The 24,764-nt window shown below is 38.6% G+C and overlaps 1 protein-coding gene across 5 annotated transcripts in view; it reads left to right on the plus strand.

Annotated features, from left to right (window-relative positions):
- ATP10A (ATPase phospholipid transporting 10A (putative)) overlaps nt 1–24,764 on the plus strand; it is a 150,715-nt gene that overhangs the window by 90,612 nt on the left and 35,339 nt on the right. For 4 of the 5 annotated variants that reach the window (XM_048495305.1, XM_048495306.1, XM_048495307.1 and 1 more), the window contains 4 exons: nt 1,496–1,629; nt 3,344–3,596; nt 13,456–13,673; nt 16,233–16,427. In XM_048495305.1, the coding sequence (XP_048351262.1) occupies nt 1,496–1,629; nt 3,344–3,596; nt 13,456–13,673; nt 16,233–16,427 (800 nt within the window). Of the gene's footprint in view, nt 1–1,495; nt 1,630–3,343; nt 3,597–13,455; nt 13,674–16,232; nt 16,432–24,764 lie in introns of all 5 variants that reach the window. The other variant, XM_048495308.1, reaches the window with a different exon arrangement.

Here is a 24,764-nt window from a genome sequence, read left to right on the forward strand (position 1 = left end):
CTACCCTTGAGACTATTCCAGAAACTACAGCTGGTCCAGAATACAGCATAGCAAGTCCTAAGAAGAACCCATGGAAAGTCCATATGACACTGGTGCCCCACAGCTGCATTGACTCCACATTAAATTCCAGACCAGGTTCAAGGTTTTGATATTAACCTTTAAAGTCCTAAATCACCTGGGACCACTGTATCTCCAGGACTGCCTCTTCCTATATACCCTGCAATGAACATTACACTCCATTGGTACCAGTCTATCCACTTGTCCTCAATGAAAGCCATGCTTACTTGGCTCTGGCCTGAACCTGGTGGAACTCTCTAGTAAGACCCATTACCTGCAGGGCCTGCAGGTCAGAGAAGTTCCACTAGGCATATGTTTAAGGACAGTGACAGCAATCATTTCTAACCTGGCCTCCCTCCCTTTTCTCTTTCTGGTGGTTGGTCCCTCCTACACTACTGCATGGCTACTGGAGAAGAGCATCCTCCCAAGATGCAATCATAATATTAGGCACCAACTGTAAGAATATTTATTAGTGGTTGATTTGAGTTGTATAAATGTGATTTTTTATTGTATTATTATTTATGTATGATGTAAGCTACCCTGAGGCAGGTAGCTGGAGGAGGGCGGGGTATATCTAAAATTTCTAAATTATGTGCTTGAACCACGAAGGGTAAGACTACAGCTAAAATTCCTTGTATTTCTTCTTTCCAGAAAAAAGTGTGTAGATTTATAAAGGGATAGAAAAATCTATCCAGAAAGCAGTGACAGTGCAGCCAGTTATGACCACTAGTTTTGCATTTAGTAGCCAAGATTGTGTTGTTGTGGGAAAAACAACTACACTTACAAACTTTCTTGTGGCTCTTCTCTCTGACCTCTGCCCAGCCCTAAAATACTACAATAATGTTACGGTTAACATCTAACTCTTTGTCTGGTTAGTTATATGAAAATCCCAGTGCCTCAGCTTTGTAACTATAAATTGTAATGGATATTTTGAGGCCCCCATCATATATACTGGAGCCAGTTCACATCCTTATGAACACTTCCTTTCAACAACTTGGTATGTATGAGAATACAGCAACCACTTGGGCAAGGCTTTCCCATCTGATTGGTGCATTGGCAGGAGAAGGGTGGGAAAGATCCATATGATCATCGCTGCCCAATATTCAAGCCCTGTGGTTCAGGAAGTGGGAAACAAGCTCCTGTGCAATTGGTTATGTGTGTGAAGGCTCCTTTCTCAAAAGTAATGAAAGATCCTAAATTATGAACATTTTAACTTAAAATAAATTATGGGGAAGTCTGTTTCATGAAAGTGTATTTGTGTTCAAAGACGTAAAAATTATCCTTCACAGAAATTTGCAGAGATATAGCACAAAGGGCACCATGCTATTTTCTGTTCCCTTTGCAGATTTTCTCGAAGGAGAAATTGTGTAAATTAAATATGTTGACTTTACCACTTGATGTTTAATTTGTATTTTCATCTCTTTCACCTGCCTTGCAGGTCATGGAATCTGGGTCTGGCAGTACGATGACAAGAGGAAGCCTGTTTTTGATGTCCCAGGCCCTGATGGAAATAATTTGTCTCCAGCTGTAGCTGCGGTTTATTTATTTTTGACAATGATTATAGTTTTTCAGGTAACCATGTGACATATAATTGAGTTAGTTTTAAGTGTTTCTGCCAATGCATTTGTGTTTCCAAATACTTAGTTTTCATTTCTGTGCTAACAACATTAAAATATTATATATCTAAGAAATAATATATTAGTATATCAGGGCTAAATACTTTTATGCACAACCCTAAGGAGAATTACACAGAACTGTTTAGGATATCACTGCTATTGACTCTTCTTAAGCTGCACACATGTGAATAATAGTCAGACTCTGCAATAAACAAGTCTTGTGTTGACAGTTGCAGCCAACACACTCCATTAAATAAGTTGCACCACAGTACCTGATTGTGATCTTTTAAAAACTTTATCTAAAACATTTCAATTTTGCCTCTGCAAGATTTGAAACAGCTTCCACCGAAATGACAATTAAGCACAATTTGAAATGACTGTGTTATAAACAATGGTCAATTAAACCAATATAATCTACAGCAGTAGTAACACCCAGCCTCAAACACATTATCAGCTGCCAGGCAGATTACCAAAGACGTGCACTTGTTTCTAAATGAATACAAACATGCCAAAAAGCACCATTCATTTCATTTGTTTGAATTGTGAACACAAAGAGTAGATAAGAGATTGCCATTTTTCATATCTCTGCAGTTTAATAAGAGAGACTTCCTTCTCTCCCTCTCTTGTTTTCTGTCTTGTCTCCTCCTCATTGAATTTACTGTGTTGTGGGAGGTTGCTGTTGTGGCAGCACAGGCATTTGGGAGCAAACTTAGCAAACAGCCAATAGGAAGCGGAAAGAACTAGCCACTAGGCCTGGAATATTTAATTTTTTTTATCCAGGACTTCATCCAAGGAGTTCAGAGAGTTTCTTCCAAAAAGCTACATCATTTCTCCCCCCTCCATTTTATCCTCACAACAACTCAGTGAGGCAGCTGAAGGTCAGAGAGAGAGAGAGAGAGAGCCCAGGGTCACCTGGTGAGTTTCCTTATCTGGGAAGGGATTTGAAACCAATTGTCCCAGACTCTAGTCCAGTATTTTAAACAGCTACATCACACTAGCTCATCAGTACTATGTCAGGAAACAAAATATTTCACTATGAATATAGCCTTTTATTGGGAAGTTTTAGAAAACGTCTGGGGATCTGGTAATTACCTGGAAAAACCTATTTCAATTATGCTTTGATCGGAAATTATAAAATATGCAGTTTCTTTGCACGGAATCTACATCTGAAAAGATAGCTTCCTATCCAGCATCTCACTGCATCTGCCTGATTAAACGCTTCTCCGGGAGCTAATTTAGAAGCCTGTTAAAGTATACAGATAAAATTTGAGATCCATTCAGGTTTATTTCCTTTGCCTTTGTGCTAGCAGGGTTCTGACTGCACTCTCTGTCTTCTTTCCCTTCCCAACCTTTTTCTTCTTTTCCTAGCTACTTGCAAGCCCATCTTATTATCCTGAAAACATTTGCCTCTCTCCAAGCCTTGGTAATCACACCACCAGACCTAATTATGGATATCAGCTCTACAAACTGCTTCATAAGCTTTCTTAATCTGTCACGATAAACCTTTGCAAATATTCTAATAACTTTACAGTCTTGGCTTTAAATCAAACTATATAAATTGGAAACAGGTACAGTACAATGCTGCAATTTTCACCCACATTGATTCAATTATCTTCTTTTCTCTCTTTGCTGTTTTCCTGCTAATGACTCTGTATTTTTATGCATTTCAGGTGCTGATTCCAGTTTCCTTGTATGTCTCCATTGAAATTGTTAAAATATGCCAAGTGTTTTTTATTCATCAAGATAAGGATTTATATGATGAAGAAACAGACTTTCAACTGCAGTGTCGAGCTTTGAACATCACTGAAGATTTAGGGCAGATCCAGTACATATTTTCAGACAAGACTGGGACTCTAACCGAGAATAAAATGGTCTTCCGAAGGTGCACGGTTTCTGGCATAGAATATTCCCATGATGCTAACGGTAAGTGTGATAACTTTTCAATTATATTAATGTACATAAAATTTGGTTATGAGTAAATGATTCCTTAGGTGTAAATTGACAGGCCATCACCCAAGTCAAATGAATTTTGAGAAATATTATCCATCACTCTATGTCCCTACTATGCTAACAGAATACAAACAACCTGATGGGTTAGGGCTGGGGGGTTTTAATGGCACATTCTACTGTCATAAGCTCCCTTCTAAAGTCAGTTTCTGAATTCAGATGGAGAGTCATCTTGTTAGCGCATCATTTATTCAGCAAAGATCAGTGGTCGAGCACCTTCTTTGCATACATAAGGCAAGGAAAGGCCTCTGGCCGACACTATGGAGAGCTTCTGTCAATCACAATAGACAGTTCTGATAGGTGGGCCAGTGGTCTGACTCAACATTAGGTGGCATTACTATTCATGTATTCAAAACTTTGACCCATCCATGGTTAGTTTAAACAACCTCAGTAATCAAATCAGACCAAGGCTTTGCACTGTAGGGAGACATTCAATATTCTTTACTCTGAGGACTGCCTGTAGCATTTCTTCGTATTCTGCATTCAGACCTGTCAAGCATTAAGGCCAATAGGTGATCTGAAGCTGAAGGCTGGATTTGTATAATCTGGCTTCATTCCCTGATTTCTCTTCCCCACCACTCCACTTCTCCTGTAGGCCTCAAGCTACAGGAGACTTCCCAGAACTGAGGTAACTCTCCCTCTAATATTATCTTCCTCAATACCGCACAATTGACATATAGTGTGTGTGAATGCTCACAAGGTAGAATCCTATGCTTTTTGCGCTGTTAGCACTTTTCCTCTATAATTTCAGCATTGGGAAATAGGAAAATAAGACAGGAGAGAGAATGTTAAGATTATAAAGAGTCTCCATAGTAAAGATGTTGGGGGTATCCTAACAATTTCCACTTGGTCTAACCAAATTTCTTAGTCCTTGCATAGGCAAAACAGTCATTTTTGGCTTGGCCTCATGTTTGGACTTGGTGAACTCTGGGCAGGCAAGTCTGTTACATGTTACAGTGGTGTAAAACAAGCAGCAAAATTAATTTCTGAAATGTGCTGTTAATTTTTGCAAAATTTCCTCCAGGAAATATAAAACCAGATAGCCCAATCCTGAGCTTCCTGTTAATACCAGTTCTGAATATATTTGTCCCAAGAGGGTAAACAGTAAACCACGAGACCATCTCTGGCTGGGAAAATGGCACCAGGAGAAGCATTAGCATACTCACCATTCACCACAGTCCTGATCAGAATCAGGACTTTGTATGCCTGATGTTTCGGCATTCCATTCACAGACCTCCCAGAGCCTTGTGTCATTGTTCCCTAAGCAAGCATGTTTAGGGCTATACTACAGGTGATGTTCAGTTTTCCCTCTTTTAAACAAATCTGGGAAAGAACTGGAAATGGTTAGGGGCCGGAAGGGCCCCCCTGACTTCAGGAATTTCAGGGCTGGGAGCTCTAACTTTTTTATTTTAGCATGCTATCAAATACACACCTGACTCATAAATGAAGTAAATTCAGTACATGACTAAAAATATAATTCCTGCAAAAACTGTAGGCAGTTCTTTGCATTGTTTGTAGTATGTAGCCTACTGTATTTTAAAAAAAAATGTAATCCAGTTTGACTCTCATTGAAAAAAGCAGAATGCGAATGAATCAGATGCATTTTTAAAAATGAGCAGTTTTACTGTTCCGCTAACACCATCTTTATATAGGCAACCTCATTTATTTCTTACTTCATTTCATGCTAATCAGAAAAAAGGGAGATTCCTGCTCTATGAAACCCATCTCAAGATTTTTCCCCCTCTGACTAAGACTATCATGGGATAACAAGAAGTGGATTCACTACATGAATTCTAGTTGATTGAATGATCATTTCACTAAATGGTTAAAAACAATACTTTGTTCTGCCTTTAAACAATGCAGCATACATTATAGGAGGTATCATCCCAGAAGAAGCATTCCTTTAAGAGTGAGAAGAGAAATTGGATGCCTCCTTCAACTTGATGATTGCCATTCACAGTTTCCTAAGTCGTTATGCTTAAAATAACGTTGTTGGAGTTTTTTAAAGAAAAAAAGAAGTGTGCTGCTGAATTCATTGGGAGGTGAAAGTTAATCAGAAATGTTTATAGTTAATCTGGTCAGTTATCGATTGCAGTGCATTCTGACACACATAAGCAGATGTATAAATGTTGTATAACAGTTGCTTATGTAAAGGAGCTTTTTTCACCAGGTACTTTTTGTGCTTCTGAAGGACATACCTTTTTGCTGTTAATAAAGAGCCTTCTGTTTAGGGAGAGTCCAAAAATATCCATATTCAAGGAATGGCACTGTTGACACTGGAAGTCATCCCACCATAGCATCTTACAAAATCTACAGTTCACAGAAAACATTTCTTAGAGTTGGGGGTGGGAAGGGTGGAAAGGTGGAGAAAACATTCCGTTTGGAAGGAAGCATGTTGAGCCATACTGCAAATTGTGTGACCTCCAGTTAGTTCTCAAGCCTGTACAGTTCTTTTGTCATGTATGAGGAGAAGTTGTACTTTAAACAATAGAAGAGTTTTATACCCAGAGACCTGGCTTTACATACACGTAAAGTGAGCACTAATGTCCGGGCCAGGTTATGGCATAGGAGCTGATAGTGTAGTCAGCAGGTTTTTGTGGTGTGTAAAATCACATATTATATGCATTTTTGTGTAGAACAGATCTCACCATTTTCTCATTCGAGATCAGTGCCACTCTTCTTCCTTTACTCTGGATGAATCCCTTTAAAAAATTAATTCTACTGCATCCAGGTTATCTGGCGCATTCTTAACTGGTCTTGCAAACATATCGCATCTCTTGGTTATACGACAATCCTGTCGATCAGCTTACTATAAAAAACTCTCAAGTACCCATCCTTTCTCTGATGGTTTATTTTCAACACGCTATAGTTTGGGACGTAAGTGTAAATATGAAGATTGACTATTTATCAGACGAAAGTGAATGCAATTGTAGGCAGGAAAAATAAGAGAATCTCTAAGATGATTTTGTGAATTAAGGTTTTTGACAGGGATGTGCACCTGAAAAAGCTAGGTTTTTTTAATTCAGATTTTAGGAAGGGGTTCTGTATCAATATTCTATATTATTTAGCCCCCACCATACTGTATCAGAATTCTGGTTTGTTTGTTTCTTCCCACAGAAGTCTGGATTTTTTAGTCCGTTGCTCTCTATGGTGGGGGACTCCTTCCAGGGGACTGGAGTGGATATTTTCCAACCAAATGACACAAAAATTGAAGAGAATCTAACTATAAACAACCCTAATTATAAACAACCCCAAGTGACCTGAGTCAATACCCCCAAGTTTTAAGTGATCCAGTTCTACAGACCCCTGAACAAGGAGCTCCAAGCCCCAAGCCATCCTGCTTCTGTCCATTGTTTTGTATGGGTAGAATTCAATTCTTTCTCCAGCACAAAAAGTTAATAATCAAGCAAACAAGAGCTGTCACTGGTCAAAAATCTCCAAATGCAAACAGAACCAACAAGCCCAAAAGAACCAATGTCAAATCACAAAAGCCAAGCCAAACCCAGTGCCAATGTGCCCAACAGAACTAATATCTAATTAGGGAATCCCAGCCAAACTAACCTGAGGTTCAAGTACCAAGACAGCTACTACCGTATACATAAGCTTCATTTTTGGTGCTTCCATTAGTTCTATTTGTTTTAATTGACATACTCATCCACTTTATTTTGTTCTGCTTTCTCAAATTCCCAGTGATGTTCCATTGATGTTTGTGGGAGTTTATTTTGTGAAAAACGCAAAAACAACATTTTGGGCACCATATTGATTTACTTTGTACACGGAATTGTGCTCCATACTGCAGAGCAACTAGGGTTCAGTTGAAGGGTTTTTAAGAACTTTTATTTTTTAGAACAGAGTTTGGATAAACTCCCTTTGGTTCAATATATTGTCAAAGGCTTTCACAGCTGGATTCAACTGGTTCTGGTGGGTTTTACAGGCTGTGTGGCTGTTGTCTGGTGGATCTTGTTCCTAATGTTTCGCCTGCATCTGTGGCTGGCATCTTCACAGATGTAGCACAGAGGATTTTGGTTCCTTTCTGCTTCCCTTTTGTTCCTTTCTGCTTTTAAGTTTTAGGCTTTTGGAACAAAACCACCAAGAATACCCCAAATACCCCCTCAATACCCCCTCAAAACAACACAGAAATCTTTAAAACAACTAAAGAAGAACAAAAAGAATGCCAAATTATAAACTTAGTAACAGCTTGAAATCCCCCCCAAAAAAATATAAAAAGCAATGCAGTTAAAAGTTCAAAATGAAAACATCCAGAAAAACAACACAAGCCTTTTAATTTTTTTTAAAAAAATAGCACAAAATGAAACCAAGAAAAACTATTTTTAAGGAACCATAAAGAAAATAAAAGCTCCACTCCTGCCCCAACTACAACTCTCCCAAGCAAAAAAAAAAACGGAAAACTTGAGAGCCAGCATGGTTCTTCGAGCCAGTGTGGTATGATGATTAAGAACAGTGCACTCTAACTTGGGCCAGTCACAGTACTCGCAGAATTTTCTCAACCCAACTTGCCTCACAAGGTGCCAGTTGTGAGGGGAAGTGTTGATTGTGAGCCACTTTGAAAGTCCTTACAGTAGAGAAAAAGTGAGGTATAAAAATGAAAAACAGCAAAATAAATATTCTAAATCAAAGGACACAGAATAATGCAAAGAGAATGAATCCAAGAATGGAATGAATGAATCCAAGGCACAAACCCAATTACAGCAATAGCCACACACCATTCTTAACTGCTACACCACGCTGGTGACAGAACTCCCATCACAATCCTCTATGCCTCTCATTGATGGCTCATTCTTCTTAAGAAATGTACAATTAATCCTGCAAAATTGTTGCTCTTTTAAGCGAGTCCTGGTGAAAGAGGTGTCTTAACTTATAGACAGTCCATCCCCACTTGAAACAGACTGGATACCCAGGTCATAAGATCTTGTATTATTATGACAGTCTACCTCCCAAATATCCTTGCCCATGCAAGAAAATCCAGGAGATGAAAGATTTGCAGTAGTACCGTACCTCACAATGTGTGAATCCTTCCAGAGCTGCAAATCAGAAGCCAAGCTCTGCAATGGCTCCATCTATTCTGGTAACACAATTATGGCACGTGATAGTAGCAAACTGCGCTATCAGTGACTCATTCACCTGCAGCACGATGTGTCCCCTAGCTGTTGTGTGGCATTCATCATGTTCCTGAAACCACTACAGAGTAGCTCTAGAACAATAAAAAGTGGCTGCTATCATTTACCTGGTAATAGATTTCAAATAATAAGCCTTTGCAGCAGAACAAAACACTCATCCCTGCACTGTGCTGGTTTGGAACGTTATCTGGAGGCTTTGCAGTTGCCTGAAGTAGTGCTGTTTCTAATGTATGTTTCAGAAAATTCTTTTAATCCTCTGTCCACTTGGTCTTATAGTATATAAATAGATAGCTAACAGACAAGCTATTTTAGTCCCTAATGAGCTTTTCCTAAGAACCTTCGTGGAGTGCTGTTTTTACAAATAATTATGTCATAGCTATTTGCAGTTTAGTATTTATTGCTCTCTGACCTGCTATTGCCTGCTCCACAGCTAATTTCCATTTAATGTCTTGTGTACAAAATATTTGGCGAAGTCTCCAACCTTTCATTGTGGGTTGTTGTGGTTGTTATTTTTTTTACATCTTTGCAACATTATTTTTCCCCACACCAAACAGTGGATAATATAGCTGGCTTTAGGGAGAGGTACTTTGCAGAGGGAGATCTCTAATGGACTCCAGTGGATTTTATGAGCTATTTAAGAATGTAATAGCCTTGTCACATTGAGCCAGAAAATGAAGGAAGTCATGTCCTGAATTAAATAACTAATTATTTTCTCTATATTAGTCATTAAAGTTGATGTTCAGTTAAGACTCATCTGTGTTATGGTTGTAATAATCAAATTGTTCATTCTTCAGTAGACAAAGTACAAAAAGAAATGTGAAAAAAATGCAAACAATGTTAGGGTACATTCGCTTAGGACATGAAGGGAAGATATTGAGACCTCCCTGTTAAGCAGTTTGAGGGTCTATAATCAACAAGAGCTGATTTCCAACATACATAGCACAAGTCTGGCCCAGAATCTACTACAGAGTATTTTCTGACCTGTTTTAGACTCTGGAGGTGAACAAGCTTCTTTGTTTACTGTGCAATGCTTTATTTGTTCTGTTCGTTTTTTATAAAGGTGCCAGTATTCGTGATGGAGGCCTGGTGACATCCAATATTCTCAATTGTATCTGCTGCTGAATCGTAGGCCCTTTCCGCACGGGCCAAAAGCGGTGGCGGTAGGCCAGTAAAACAGCGTTTTGGAGGGGACTGCTCGCACAGGCGCCGCTGCCAAATTGCTGCAGCGGTGCCCGGCTCCCGCCAAAACGGTGTTTTTGAATCTCGCTCAGGTAGCGAAGTATTTTGGAAACACTGGCTTCCATTCGGTGCCATGCGAATGGCACCGGGTGGAAGCCGGCGTTTCTCTCTCAGCCCTCCCAAACGCTCCTTACCTCCGGTCGCTTTCTGTCGCATTGTGCAGGCCAGGAGACACGCCGCCTGGCCTCATTCTCCAGTGTCATTGCTCTGGCAGGGGGGCTAGTGTCTCCTGGCCTCCACAATGCGAAAGAAGGCGACCGGAGCGTTTGGGAGCGGCGCAGCCTGTGCGAAGGCTGCACCGCCGCCGCCGCTTCCAGCGGGACCGTCCATGCAAACGGTCCCACAGGGGTACGCCGGCATAAACTATGCCCCCTCAGTGCCCGTGCAGAAAGAGCCATAGAATTAGAAGGACCCATTCAGGCCGTTTAGTCTAACCCCCTACTCAATTCAGGATCAGCTAGATCATCCCTGACAAGTGTTTGTCCAGCTGCCGCTTAAAGATTGCCAATAAGGGGGAGCTCACCACCTCCCTAGGTAGCTGATTCTACTGCTTCTCAACTCTTACTGTAATTTTTGCCTAATATCCAGTCAGAACCTTTCTGCCCATAATTTAAACTCATTGTTCCAAGTCCTATCTTCTGCTGCCAACAGGAACAGCTCCCATCCCTTCTTTAAGTGACAGCCCCTCAAAGAGAGCAATCATGACCCCCTCAGTCTCCTCTTCTCCAGACTAAATACTTCTAACTCTCAGTCTTTCATCATTGGGCTTTGTCTGAGGGCCCCTGATCATCCTTGTTGATCCACCCCACACACACACACACCCTTTTCATTCTGTTCACATCTTTTCTGAAGTGAGTATCCAAAGGGGCTTAATTCAAACAGTCTACAATATACAGTATACAAATAAACAGTTCAAAATCAAAAGTTTTCATAAGAAAAACTAGTACATTTTAAAAGTTAATTAAAATATCACTAAGGCTTTTATCCACAAGATTTCAGGACTTAGTCACCGTGTTTTTATGCCCATAAAATGCCTTTTGCCACTGTATTTGTAGTGCTGTTGTTAGACCTCAAAAGGAGTTTTAACGCATGGTAATCCACAGAGTAGGCTAGAAAGGTATAAGTGGAGCTAGCATACTAACTCTTTGCTCAGCACACATCTTACAGGAAAACAGAAAGTGACAACAAGGAGCAAAAGTTGGATCAGTGTAGGCAGAATTATCTACGTGACTCAAGAGTCAGAATATAGTACTGGTGTGGTGGGAATGAGAATATGTTCTGCGTCATTCACTGAGAACAAAGTCATCGATACATGTAGGCCAGGTGCTGACTTTCCAGAGTCTTTCCAAGCTTTACTACTACAAATCCTTTTGGTGGGAGATGCCAAGGACTTTATTCATGTGTTAAGGTCCAGGATGAGTTTTAGAGAGTTGGAGATGGCTGTCAGTCCAGTGTTGCCAGAGGTGCATAGCATAGTCTAAGGCAGACAGGAATCCAATTCTGTTTACAGAAACCTAAGTTCAAAGAGTCTAGAAGCATGTAACAAAGTCCAAAAACAAGCCAGACATAAAGTTCCAAAAGAAACAGTAATGGTGCTGAGGAAAGGTACATGCCAGAGTTTTATAAGCTTGGTACAGCCAGCTCTGTTTTAAAAAACTGGGCTCAAATGGCTAGTTGCTAAGCATGGAGTGAACTGATTAAGATAACTTGTCTTGCACCCTAAGTGGAATCCTTGAAGAATGTTGGTTCTGTCTATAAAACATGTGACAGGAACTCAGAGGCATAACGGGGGGGAAATGGTGCCCGGGGCAATACCTGCTCAAGCGCCACACCCCGCACCCCACTTACCTCAGCTGGTGGAGGAAGGTGGAAGCAGTTCCAGGCAGCCTGGTGGGGCAGGGCCAAGGGGCACCCGGCAGGCCCGCCACAGGCTCCTGGCTTGGCTGCTCCTTCAGCCGGCAGAGGAGGGTGGCAGCAGACCCATGCAGCCTGGCGGGGCTGGGAGCCTGCCATGGGCCCGCTGGGCACCTCTGAGCACAGTCTGGCCCAGCCCAGCCCTGCCAAGTCAACCCCACCAGGCTGCTCAGAATCACCGCTGCCCTCCTCCGCCAGCTAAAGGAGCAGCTGGGCCAGAAGCCTGCTGCGGGCAACCCTCAGCCCAGCCCCACGAGGCTGCTCCTTCAGCTGGCAGAGGAGGGTGGCAACGGTCCCGGGCAGCCTGAAGGAGCTGGGCCGAAGGGTGCCCGGTGGGCCCACGGCAGGCTCCTAGTCTGGGCAGGGGCGCCTCTCCATGGGAGGAATGTGGGGGGGGGACAATTTTGCGCATGCCCCCACGTGATGGTGGAATGTGACTCTGGTAACACAGGCAAGAAGGCACTAGAACCTGTATGCATGGAGATGTCACCGCATGTTATAACATGCAAATCACCTGTTGACCTATGGCACATTCAACTTTTCTTGAGGAGAAAGAGGAGGATCCTCTACTGGAAAGCCAAATCAGCAATGGCCATTCTAATACCTTAAGAGTTTTGAGTCCAACTTTAATAATTATCTTCCACTGAAGCAATGAAATGAACAGTAGTTTGGCTCCCAAGATCACAACATTTAAGAGTTTAAACTTTATATATCCCGTCTTTAAAGCTCTCTGCTGGTGCAGGCTGCATGCTTTCTAAAGTGCTTTGTGCATTAGATGCCTAGACTAACGAAATACACAATGAGTGGTACTTACCTAAAAAGCCCATAAAATGTGATTATCGAACAATTTAATCCACAGCATTTCCTTTTCTGTCAGTGGACCGACAGTAAAGGAAGTAATTGAAAGACTAATCAGGCAAATATAGCAATTGAATATAGAATTGCAAGGATTTAGCTCTTCAGGCCAGAAGACATTTCAGTTATAGGACATCAAAGATGATAAATCATTTGCGCTGCGTTCTCAAAGAGACTTACTGTGCAGCACTTTGAGAATCATACTGTGAGTTACTATTCATGGGCTTGTTTGATAATAGCCCCAGCTTTTCCAATGATCTTTCAGTGGAGATTAGGAGCCTGTCTTCCTTTCTGACCTTTAGGAAGGCATATAAGGCAGTCTAATTTAAGAAGGCATTTGTTAAACTGCTGTCAGACCTTTTTATTGCTGGCTTCTATATAGTGTTTTTACCTATTTATAACAATTTTCACTGTTTGATTTATTATTAAATGCTTTATTTTTATGATATTTGGTGATATTTTTGAGAGCCAGACTTTGCGGGACTGTGAGGGGAGATAAGTAAATAAATGAAATGCTGGTTGGAACTTAGTTCACTCTATTGCCATTGTTAACCAATGCATTTTTTCCCTTTCTGTGCTTATTTCATCCTTCCCACTTCCTTCCTTCCTTCCTTTCTTTCTTTCTATAGCAAAACGCATAGCTATGTACCAGGAAATTGATTCTGAGGATGAAGAAACTGCACCTAAAGGAGGAATGTTATCCCAGCGGGACAGTATTAGCAGTCATCAGAGCATTAAAGTTGCCCACAGGAACCAGAGCACAAAATCGCATAGGCGTACAGGAAGCAGAGTGGAAGCCAAAAGAGCAAGCATTCTCTCCAAACACACTGCTTTCAGTAGCCCAATGGTAAGTAGCTGCCAATCTGCCTTTTTATGCTGGTGTAATATTCTTAAAATCGTGTCCAGCAACCTGTTTCATACAGCAGTCAACTAGATGCCCTGGAAGGCCACAAAACAGAACAGTAGAGGTCAAGGCCTTTTCCCTGTTGTTACCTCCTAGCATTGAAACTGCCTTTGGACATGAAGGCTCTTTTATTCATCTTAGCTTCTAGCCATTGATGGACCTTTCCTCCATGAATCTGACTGCTCCTATTTTAAGGTGATACATGTGAGTACCCATCTGTAAATTCACTACTAATGAATCCCATAATGTAATTGCTTGTTGAATGAGTTGAGCAAAGATGTATTTCCTTTTGTCTCTCCTGAATGTATTTCCCATGGAACCATTGCTTTCATAGAGCAAGACAAATCAGGAATGTACCACATTCTGTGTATAGTTTCAGGCTAGGTCTATACAACTTCTCAAATCAAATACAACTTGAAGCCCCATGTACCATACATTTCCATGAAAATACGACTTCCTTATACTGAGTCAGACAATTGGTGCATCTACTTCCACAATATCTACTCTGTCTGATGTGAAGTTTCCAGAATCCCACACAGAAAAAGCACTATTGTATCTGAGATCCAATGACTAGAAATTCAGGGATTGGCACCTTTAAGGTGCAAAACAAAAACCCTACCACTGACCCATGGCTCCTTTCTTCACAATAAGCATCCTGTATAAATTAAGTAAATAAATGTTATCCCTTTGTTTCTTTGTGGAACTCAAGGCAGCCTACACAGGCCTTCTCATGAGGTTTCCCACTGATGTGCATGTGCGCGCGGACACATTTTCCATTGTAGAATTTGAAATAGGAGAATGAAATGTGGGAGTCCTTCATAAATCTCAATGATGTCATTGGCAATAATCTCAGAATACATGAGCCCTGTTCATTTAGTCTGAGTGCTGAATGTGATAGGAAGGGCAGCAATTTTTTCCACTGATCCTGGAGCCAAAGGAGACCTGGTTTCTTGGCTGGCTGCTCTGAGTCAGGGAAAATATGTGTAAGGTTTGTTTCCTAGTTCCAGTTGCCAAGTGCATATGTCAGGTTTCTTATGCATCTCCTTTCTCAGTTGATGTTGCCATGGTTTAAATTTCTGATATGGAAAGTGATTCACCGTTTATCAGTACAGTTTGCAGTTCAAAAATTCCTAGTAGATATTTAGCCTCCTAAAAACTTTTTTTAAAACATCATAGTGCCAAATTTAAATAATTATATGCTAAGTTCGAGCTGCTAGAAACAGAAATTAGATGTTTTCTCTTCAAATGTTATATGAAACACAAGTTTCAGGCATTGTGATTATAGGGCTGCATCTCTGTTTATGAACAGCTTTGAGTGACTTAGCCATTTTGACCAGCTCCTGCTTTTAGTCTTACATCTTATTCTAATGTATTTCCATGACTCAAACACAAGCCTTCTTACTGATAGCCCCTTCATATGGAATAGGGCTCCGGAAGAAGTAAGAAAATTTATAACTTTCTGATATTCTGGACAGACTGGAGAAATCAAATTTTGTAAAACTTTGCTAGTTCCATGGGGGCCAGCATAATACCATTTATGTGAGGCCACAATGGTCATTTATGCTGTTTTTGCTGGATTTTGTTGTTTGGCATAGATTTTACTTTTTATTTTGTCATGTGCCTTGAGTCCCACTTTGATGCTAGGGGAAAGGAAGACTGGACATGCATTGATATAGAAACAGTATGTCAAGAATTATGTTGGTTTCAGGACTGTATTACTTCAGATTGCTAACATCTCCCCATCCCCAATGTAAGAACTCTGAGACCACAGAAAACAGGAATGTCATGCCACAGGCAGCCTGCACTTTGACATGTAAATTGTCCACGTGCAGCCAGATTTTAAATTTAATTTTTTACAAGTGTGTTTGTTAAATAATTCAAATAAAAACGAACATCCCCCTTTTTAATATCCCCCAACTTGTTTCATTCCACAGTCTAGGATAAAACTTTTTAAAAAGATAAAAAAGAAAATAAAAGTCTAGGTAAAGTGAACATGGCATGGGGCAAGGCTAGATTTCCAGCTTTACAATTCCTTTTTTGCAATCCAACACAATACACCAGAGAAGTAATTGTTTTCTATGATCAGACTAATGGTTGAGGAAGCCTCTGCTATTACAAGTTTTAGAAGTAATTATTATTACCAGTTGTATTGAAGAAGTAAAAACACATTATCATAAATAAATGTCAATATATAGAACATAATACCTCCATTAACATGATTGGCAGGATATGGTTTTAAATGGTCACTTCTTTGTTGCTCTTCATCATCAGTATTAACTGTCTCAAGATGCATGTCACTATCTTTTTTTAGAAGTATTCGTCAGCCCAGGGAAGATAATCCTACCGCTATTACATTCTAAAAAATGTTATTTGTAAACATAAGACCTGGATCAGGTTGTTCTTTGAAGTAAGCAGAAGTGGGTTGGTTTAAAGACCTAGATGGAATTATCAAAGATATGCTTGATAGAGCAACGATTCATTTGGCTTTTCTTTTTATTTTAGGAAAAAGATATCACCCCTGATCCAAATTTGCTAGCAAAAGTAAATGAATGTGCAAGCTACCTACAGATCATGAGAAGCCACGACCATCCGTTGTCCCGGCTTTCCCCTGAACTTTCAGACATCTTTGACTTTTTCATAGCTTTGACTATTTGCAATACAGTGGTAGTTACATCTCCGAATCAGCCACGACAAAAGGTAGGTAAGGGAAATCATGAAAGTTACTTTTCTTCAGGATTGTTTTTCAAAGTCTCCTCCTGTACATCTTTACTCAGAAGAACAGAATATGTTAGGTTATGATATATAAGGGAGAAATTAACTATAATATGTTTTTAAATGTTATTTCTTGAATTGGAAAAAAATTCTGAATTGCAAAAAAAAAAGATGAAGTGACCATTGGCAGCAGTAGACATTGGCAAAAATAGTAGCATTGGTAACCTAATTTAATATCTGTGCTGAGCAAGGAAACCTTTGTCTTGATTCAAATCTGGTACTAAAGAACAAAATTGTACCACAAGGCTACAGCTTAATGCTAACAAAATAAATCCTCCAGCTCAGCTGGAGTGCAATAACAACAGACTTTTTATGTTTCATTACAATCTTAAATGGAAATGTACACAAGTTTACAAGCATGTAACAAACCAGCCATCTATACAAAAACAAGTTAGACAGAAATCTAGACTCGATGCCGACCTTGTAAGGAAACTTCAGGGCTCATTCTGTAAAAATGATAACAAAAATGCAAATAAATAGAAAAGTGGTACTATTTTGTCCTTTACTACCTTGTGGTTGTGTACCATCCCTTTTGCTCATTATGGTTGATTCAAATCTGGACAAATAGATTTTATTTAACTCATATTAAAGTGAAATATACTATATAGATTTGCAATGTGGTCTTTTTAATGGTTCTGAAATTTTAAGGGGAGGGGGTTGTTCTTTCAAAGGCTGGGTAAGCCCCAAAATGACTTTTTTCCTGCTTCCTGGGAAGTGGACAGAAGAAAGGTAAAGGGTATCAAGATTATTATTAAAATTGGGACTTCCGGTATCGAGCAAAGCCAGGCAACAGCTCGCTCCTAGTCGAGGAGAAAGCTTAAGCTCTTTACCCGCAAGCAAAAAGAGTTTGTACAGAAAGTACAAACTCCATCCCCCATGGAGTCTGGGGAGAAGAACAACATCAGAACGACTCCCGCAGCCAAAACGCAAAGAGTCCGCTGCAGCGAGGAGAGAAGCGTAAAGGCGGCGCCGCAAAGCCTTTAGCTCAATACCAAAATAGAGACAAGAATTGGCTTAGACAAACAAGATAGGGCACCGGTTGGATTTAATAACTAATGGAATCTGGCGAGAACAATCTCTAGACAACAGAGATACAACAGAAGCGGAATAACTACCGGAACATAAGGAAACAGTAAATGTGAAGGGCGGAAGCTGAGGGGCCCGAGAAATTACAAAAAACTTTGAAAAACCATATTGTGGACTACAAAGTTAACGACATAACTAAATCAACAATCATGGGAAACTAGAATTGTGATAAACAAACGCGTGATTAACAGTGAAGCGACCACCACCATAATAGTACTTAAAGGACAAAGCGACAGCTAATTGACAAAAGCTAATTATAAACAGAGAGGAACTGTACCTTTAAAAAAAAAAAAAAGAGGAGGATAGAAGCGGAGACTACATGGAGACTTCGCTGAGAACTTCGACCGGTAGCGCGGAAGAAGTCCGTATTATCACGCGGCAAAGGTCTTGAGGAGAGAGTCGCGAGTACACCAGGAAGCGAGGAAAACTCCCCGAAAGTTGACGAAAGCAACAAGTGAAAGGGAAAGTGTGCCATAGGCGTGAGATCGATTGTCAGAGACACCTAACGCTGGCAGGGGCAAAGAGACGATAAACGGGACGTAAAGCGCCCGAATAGCAGCACTGAAGAGAAACAGCGATGTGGGTGTTGCGGCTGTAAGTGAGAGACCTGAATCTGTGCAGGGGCAGAGCAGGGGTAACGCAACACAATAGAAGGAAGATCATTTCACGGTGGAGGGGCTGTAAGCACGATCAGGAGAAGAAGTGCACAAAAGAGGAGGTAAAAGTGAAAGAAAATACCTGAGAGAAATGCAATCAGGCTAAGAGCTAGGGACATAGGGGAAGAGGTTGAAATTGGCAGCAGTCTGCTAGCAGTATACTAAACTAAGGGGGTGAAAAATCCCAAGAAAATAATAATATAATAATAATCCCAAGAAAATAATAATAAAAAACAATAATAATAAAACTAAACAATAATGGCAACAAGACGTAATAATGGAGCTACAAAGACTGGGAATGTAGAAACCAAAACCCCAGAGAAAAATGGACTGGAATACACAACAAAAATAGAACAAATGCTTGAAAAAATTGTAGCTAACCAGGAAGCTACTAAAGACAGGCTGACAAGAATAGAAGAAGAGCTGGGGACAGTAAAAAAATTAGAAGGAACTATTTTGCAATTAACCACAGATTCAAAAGAAACTAAAAGCCAATTAGAAGAAGTAAAAACTGAAATGTCCCAACAAAAAATGCAACTGGAACAATTGGATTATAAAATAGTGTTCCTAGAACTAAAGCAAAAAGAAAAACTTTTAAGACTACGGGGCCTAAAAGAACTAGACAAGGAAAACCTGAGACAGACGATAATGCACCCCGCTAGCAGACCTGGTGCAAATGACAGAAGAAGACTTTGAGATGGAAGTAGATGAAATATTCCGAGTCAACACAAAGTCATGAAAGAAGAGCTCAAGGGACATCTTAATTTCCTTCACTAGAAATGGATAAGAGGAGATCTTCTATAAACAAAACAACACAAAGAAACTTCAGATAGAGGGACAAAACATAAGGATACTAAAAAAAGGAAACTCAGGAATTATTTTAAGAAAGAAGGGAATATTGCCCTTTGTGATACACTCAAAGGAGAAGTATAAGATACAGATGGAAGGACAATTGAGGGTGTTCGTTTTCTGCTGCTGGAAAGGAAAAAGAAACTGAAATCTAGACACATTGTCCAAAGTAGGCAGGAGGTTCCTGAAAGAAAAGAAGTTCAAGAAGGAATTGGGCCTAGTTTAAAGTTTTAAAAGATGTAATGGTAAGACATAGTGTATACCTGGTGTTAAGGTAATTTGGAATTATGAATCTTGCGACATGAGCAAGATCATGAACCTGATAAATTAATTTGATAAACTAAAAGCAATTATATGATCAATTATGCAATATGATTGTAATTTAAGATTTCTAGTTTTGACTGTGTAAATATATATATATTTTTCTTGGGTTAATGAAATGGGGTAAAAGAAAGGAGGAGGGAAAATCTATAATGAATTGGGAATTTGAAAAGCAGGTTGCTGGAAAAGACATTTAGTTAGAAGTTATAAGTTACCTCTTCCCCTATAAGCGAGGATTAGTGTAAATAGAGGTGATATCATTGACTAATATTGATCTAATGAGTATATATTATTTGATTATATAATTTGAGTATTGAAGGTTATATTACAATGAACTTAAATATTTTTCAAACAATGTGCGGACTAAAATGGGACAAAAAAAAAGAAAAATGGTCTTTGACTATTTAAGAAAACAAAAATGAGATACTATGTCTGCGAGGAAACACACGTTAAAAAAGAACATGTAAAATACAGCAGGAAGGAGGCCACAAGGGAGGTTTTCACAACTGTTGCATAAACAAAAAAAAAAAAAGAGGTGTATCCTTATATATCAAAAAAATAGTCTAAACCCTAGAGAAATTTTTTAGGGATGAAGAAGCAGGATGAGGGCGAAATTGAGTGGGATAAGGAGAAATATCTTAGTGGTGGGAATTTATGCACCAAATAAGAAAAACAGAGGAATTCTTCAAAACTAATTGATCAATTATTAAATTATAACTTATGAAAATATAATTGTAATAGGTGACTTTAATGCCGTCACTGATATTAAACTGGATAAACATGAAATAACTAAGATAAGAGGGAAAAAAAACACTGAAGACAAGAGAATGTTTATTGCAAAGGATTTAGAGATGGCATGGAGCTACTTTCAGGACTCAAAGATGTTTGGAGAGAAAAGCAGAATCGTCTAAAAGAATTTACATTTTTTTCTCCAACAGACACGAGTGGCTCTCGAGAATTGACATGGCCTGGGCAAATGGTAACTTAATAGCAAAACAAACAATATTGAAATCGCCCAGAGAATCTTAGCAGATCATAGCCAATTAAATGGGAATTGGGCTATAGAATAAAAGGGGACCATGGAGATTGAAAGATTGGACATTGGAGAAAGAGAGCATAGCAAAAAAGATGCTCGAAAAAGAACTGAGTAGAATATTTTGAGTTAAATACCAATTCAGATTCAAGATGAAAACATCATCTGGGAGGCAAGTAAAAGAGCCTATATAAGAGGCAACCTCCTACAAAAGAAAGCATCTTAAAAAAAAAGAAAAGGAAAATTAAAAGAAGAGAGAGACTAATTAAAGGAATTGATGAATCTAGAAAAACAACTTCAAAGATCCCCAAAAAAACCAGCAAATTAAAAGAAAAAATAATAATAATTAAAAAAAAAAAATACAGAAAAGATGGTGGAGAGATATTGAATGGGTTGAAATTCCTGAGAGCAAAGCACTTTGCTTGAGCAAATAAACCCGGAAAATGGCTAGTAGCTCAAATTAAAAAGGAAAAGAAAAAGATTAATAAACAAACTGAAAATTGGAAACTGAAATCGTGATGGAACAAAAATAAAATGCATGAAGAATTCACAAAATACTTTGCAGAATTGTATAGGCAAGAAAAAAATAACAACCTTCAGATGGAAAGTTATCTGGAAGAAAATAAGGTTAAAGAAAGCTCTCCAACAATTCAAAAGAATTATTAAATAGAAACAAATATCTATTGAGAAATTACTACTGGCAATTAAAAAATGCAAAAACAGGAACAGCACCAGGACCGGATGGCTTGGCCATAAAATACTATAAGAAATTCAGTAACATCATAGCACCCCAACTTGCAATAATATTTAATAAAATACTTGGGAGGAAAAAATCCCACCTCCTGGAACGAAGCCCATATAACTTTAATACCTAAAATTGACTCTCCAAGAACCACAGCCTAAGACTTTGGAGCCGATCTCGCTAGTTAATAATGACTATAAAATCTTTCACGGCAATAATGGCAAAAGATTACAAATAATAATGCAGGACTACATCAACCCAGATCAATCAGGTTTTATTCCAGGCAGAAGCAGGGACACAAAACGTCCGAATGGTACTAAATATTATAGAGAGATAGGAAAAACACCAAATGAAACCCTGTCTGCCGTGATAGTAGATGCGAAAAGGCTTTGATAATGTGAACTGGCAATTTATGACAATGGTGTTTAAAAAAAATGGATATGGGTGACCAATTTATAAGCATGATTGAAAGTATATATAAGAACAATATGTGAGATTGAAAATAAATGGGAAACTAGCAGAAAGGTTTCACGATAGATAAAGGAGACAAGACAGGGGTGTCGATATCACCGCTTTGTTTAACTTAGTATTGGAAGTGTTACTAAACACATTAAGAGCTGATAATTATCTGAAGACTGTAAAAATAAAAAAAAAATTATAAATTACAGGCCTTTGCCGATGACCTGGTGATATTTGTTAAAATCCAAGAACAGAACTGGGCAGACCGTCATGAACAAATAAATGAATTTGGAAACCTTGTCGGCTTTAAAATTAATAACCAAAAAGCGAAAGATGCTAACATGGAATTTGACTAAAAAACAAGAACAAAATTTATCAAGATCAATTAAATATACAAATAGCCTCCAAAATCAAATATCTAGGAATCTATCACCAGAAAATCTAATAGAAATCTCTTCCAAAATAACTATATACTAAAATTTGGAAAGATATAAAAAGTGATCTTAACAAATGGGAGAAAAAACTAACAATATCCCTATCAGGAATGACGGATAGCTCTCATTAAAATGGATTTATCTTGCCAAAGATGCTATATCTTTTCCAAAATATCCCAATAATAATAACAAAGAAAACAAATTTTGACCCATGGAAACAAGATCTAAAGCAAATTTGTGTGGACTAACAAAAAACCCGCGGATAAGATATGCAGCGATGAGTGAAACAAAAGAAAAGGAGGCTGGGCGTTGCCAGACATGAGGCTTTATCATGACATATTGCATTGATAATAGGTACAAGAATGGGTAAAACTAGAAAATAATAGTTTACTCACATTAGAGGGTCATGATAATTTAAAGGATGCTTACGGCTATTTGTGGCGAGCAATAAAAACCAACTAAAACCTTTGCCCGATCACACTTAGTAAGGAGGGCACTTATAACCATCTGGAATAGATACAAATATAAATTATATGAGAAAATCCGGGGGGTGGAGTGTCAGGGTTGGAAACTTTGCAAAATACCACCAATGCAAAGCGGAAATACATGGCCCATATATAGAGACCTGATCGATTGGGATAACACTCAACCGAGCCTAAAATCAAGAAGCGAGATAAAAAAAATAGGGAAAGCGGATCGCCACTGGTTCTCCTTTTCCAAATAAGAGAAAGGAGTTTGAGAGGGATATTAAAAATATGGGGAATAGAAAAGGAAAAAAATGGTTTGATAAGATAGTAGAGAGATATCAAAAAAAAAAAAAAATGATTAACCCGAATTTATCGGTTCTTATTGGCTTTAGAACTGGAGCAAAGAGAATGTGACAGACACAATGATAAAATGGGCACAAGATCTGGGAAAAATATTGAATCACGACAATTGGGAAAAATCAAGAAAAATACAACATCAATACGCTAAGTACTGATCTGAAAAGAAAATTCACTTAAAGGTGTATCATAGATGGTATATGACCCCAGTATTACTGAATAAGATGGACAAAACATCAAATATTGCTGGAGATGCAAAAGGGAACTAGGAAGCTATTTCCATATGTGGTGGAAGCTTGCTCAAAGATCAGGAAGTACTGGGAAAAAAACACACAAAGTAGCACAAAATATGCTGGGCATGATTTTTTACTTTATTACCAGAGTCCTACTTACTGGGAATATTTCAAGATAATGTTACCAAAAATATTAATTTATTTTGTATATCTCTGGCCGGCAAGGATACAGCTAGCAAAGAGCTGGAGAAGAACTGTGGAAGTCCAAAATGTAAAGATTGGATCAACTAAGCTAAGAGACTATAAAGACATTGATAAAAAATGTCTGCTTTCGCTTGAAAGACATCCCTCTGAAGAAGTATAAATCAACATGGGAACCACTTGAAAAATTTTGGGATAAACATAGAGAACTATTAAGTCTAGATAAAATATATTGACCCACTGTTAGAAATATAATGTAATATATATAGATAATGTTAAGATGTAGGATAGAATAATAAGGCTCCCCATCTAGGGTTGCATTGATTTGAGTTAAGTTTGTCGAATTAGCAGCTCTAGGAGGTCACTATGGGAAACTATCTAAGCAATAATAATAGTTATTTTTGAAGGCTCAGGGAGTTGAGCCATAATGGCTTGGAATAATGATCTATAATGTGCACTTAAATACTTGAAATGTGACTATAAGACACTAAGATTTATGTTAATCTGTCTAGAAGATTAGTTATTAGTTAATAAGAAAGATATACAATAAATGACTTTATAAGAGAATTATAAGTTTTAAAGATTTAGGATGTTAACTGAGGTGTTCCTGCATAAGGTTTGTATGGAAGCCAGACTTGATTTGTGTTTTGAGGGTTAGAAACCCAAAAGGTATATTGAAACACAGTAATAGGAATTTTTTATTACCTAGAGGTTTTCTTTACCTATATTTAGTTTAAATATTTTTGTGTTTGGATTAGTTTAATCAGATCTGTGTATTTTTTAGTGGTAAACTGTGTGTTTTGTGTAATTGAAAGTCAATGACAAAGACACTGGAAACTGTAATGATTTTTATAATTTTAATAAAAAATTTGAAAAAAAAAAAAAAAAAAAAAAAAAAGATTATTATTAAAATTATTTAAATATATGTAGATTATTATATGTATTTATTAACTTTTTTAAAAAAACCCTTTGTGCCCCACCATTCAGCTCAGAGGATCTTGAGACAGCTTAAGGAAGGAAACCCCAACCTTTTTAAACCTGCAGGCACATTTGGAATTGACATAGCATGGTGGGTGCAGTAACAAAATGGCTGTCACAGAACGGCTGTCGCAGGAGGTGGCCACAAAATGATTGCAACAACTTAACTTCAGTAACACAGTATATCAATTGTCTTCCCCTGCTGAACCCTCAGAAGATTTATGTTTCCTCTGTCTCTACTACTCAACCACACAATGAAAAGGAATCTTTTTGGTGCCATTTTTTAAGATAAAGCATTAACTGTTGCTATTTTTTGCATGATTTAATAACTTATTCAATATAAACACTTGCCTATTTCTTGATTTAGCCACCTTGAGCTCTGCCTTGGTCAGGAAAGGACAGGGTAAAAATCAACTAAAATCACATAAAAATAAATCCTTGTATTA

Source organism: Sphaerodactylus townsendi, linkage group LG04 (genome assembly GCF_021028975.2).
Source record: "Sphaerodactylus townsendi isolate TG3544 linkage group LG04, MPM_Stown_v2.3, whole genome shotgun sequence".
NCBI classification, from domain to species: domain Eukaryota; kingdom Metazoa; phylum Chordata; class Lepidosauria; order Squamata; family Sphaerodactylidae; genus Sphaerodactylus; species Sphaerodactylus townsendi.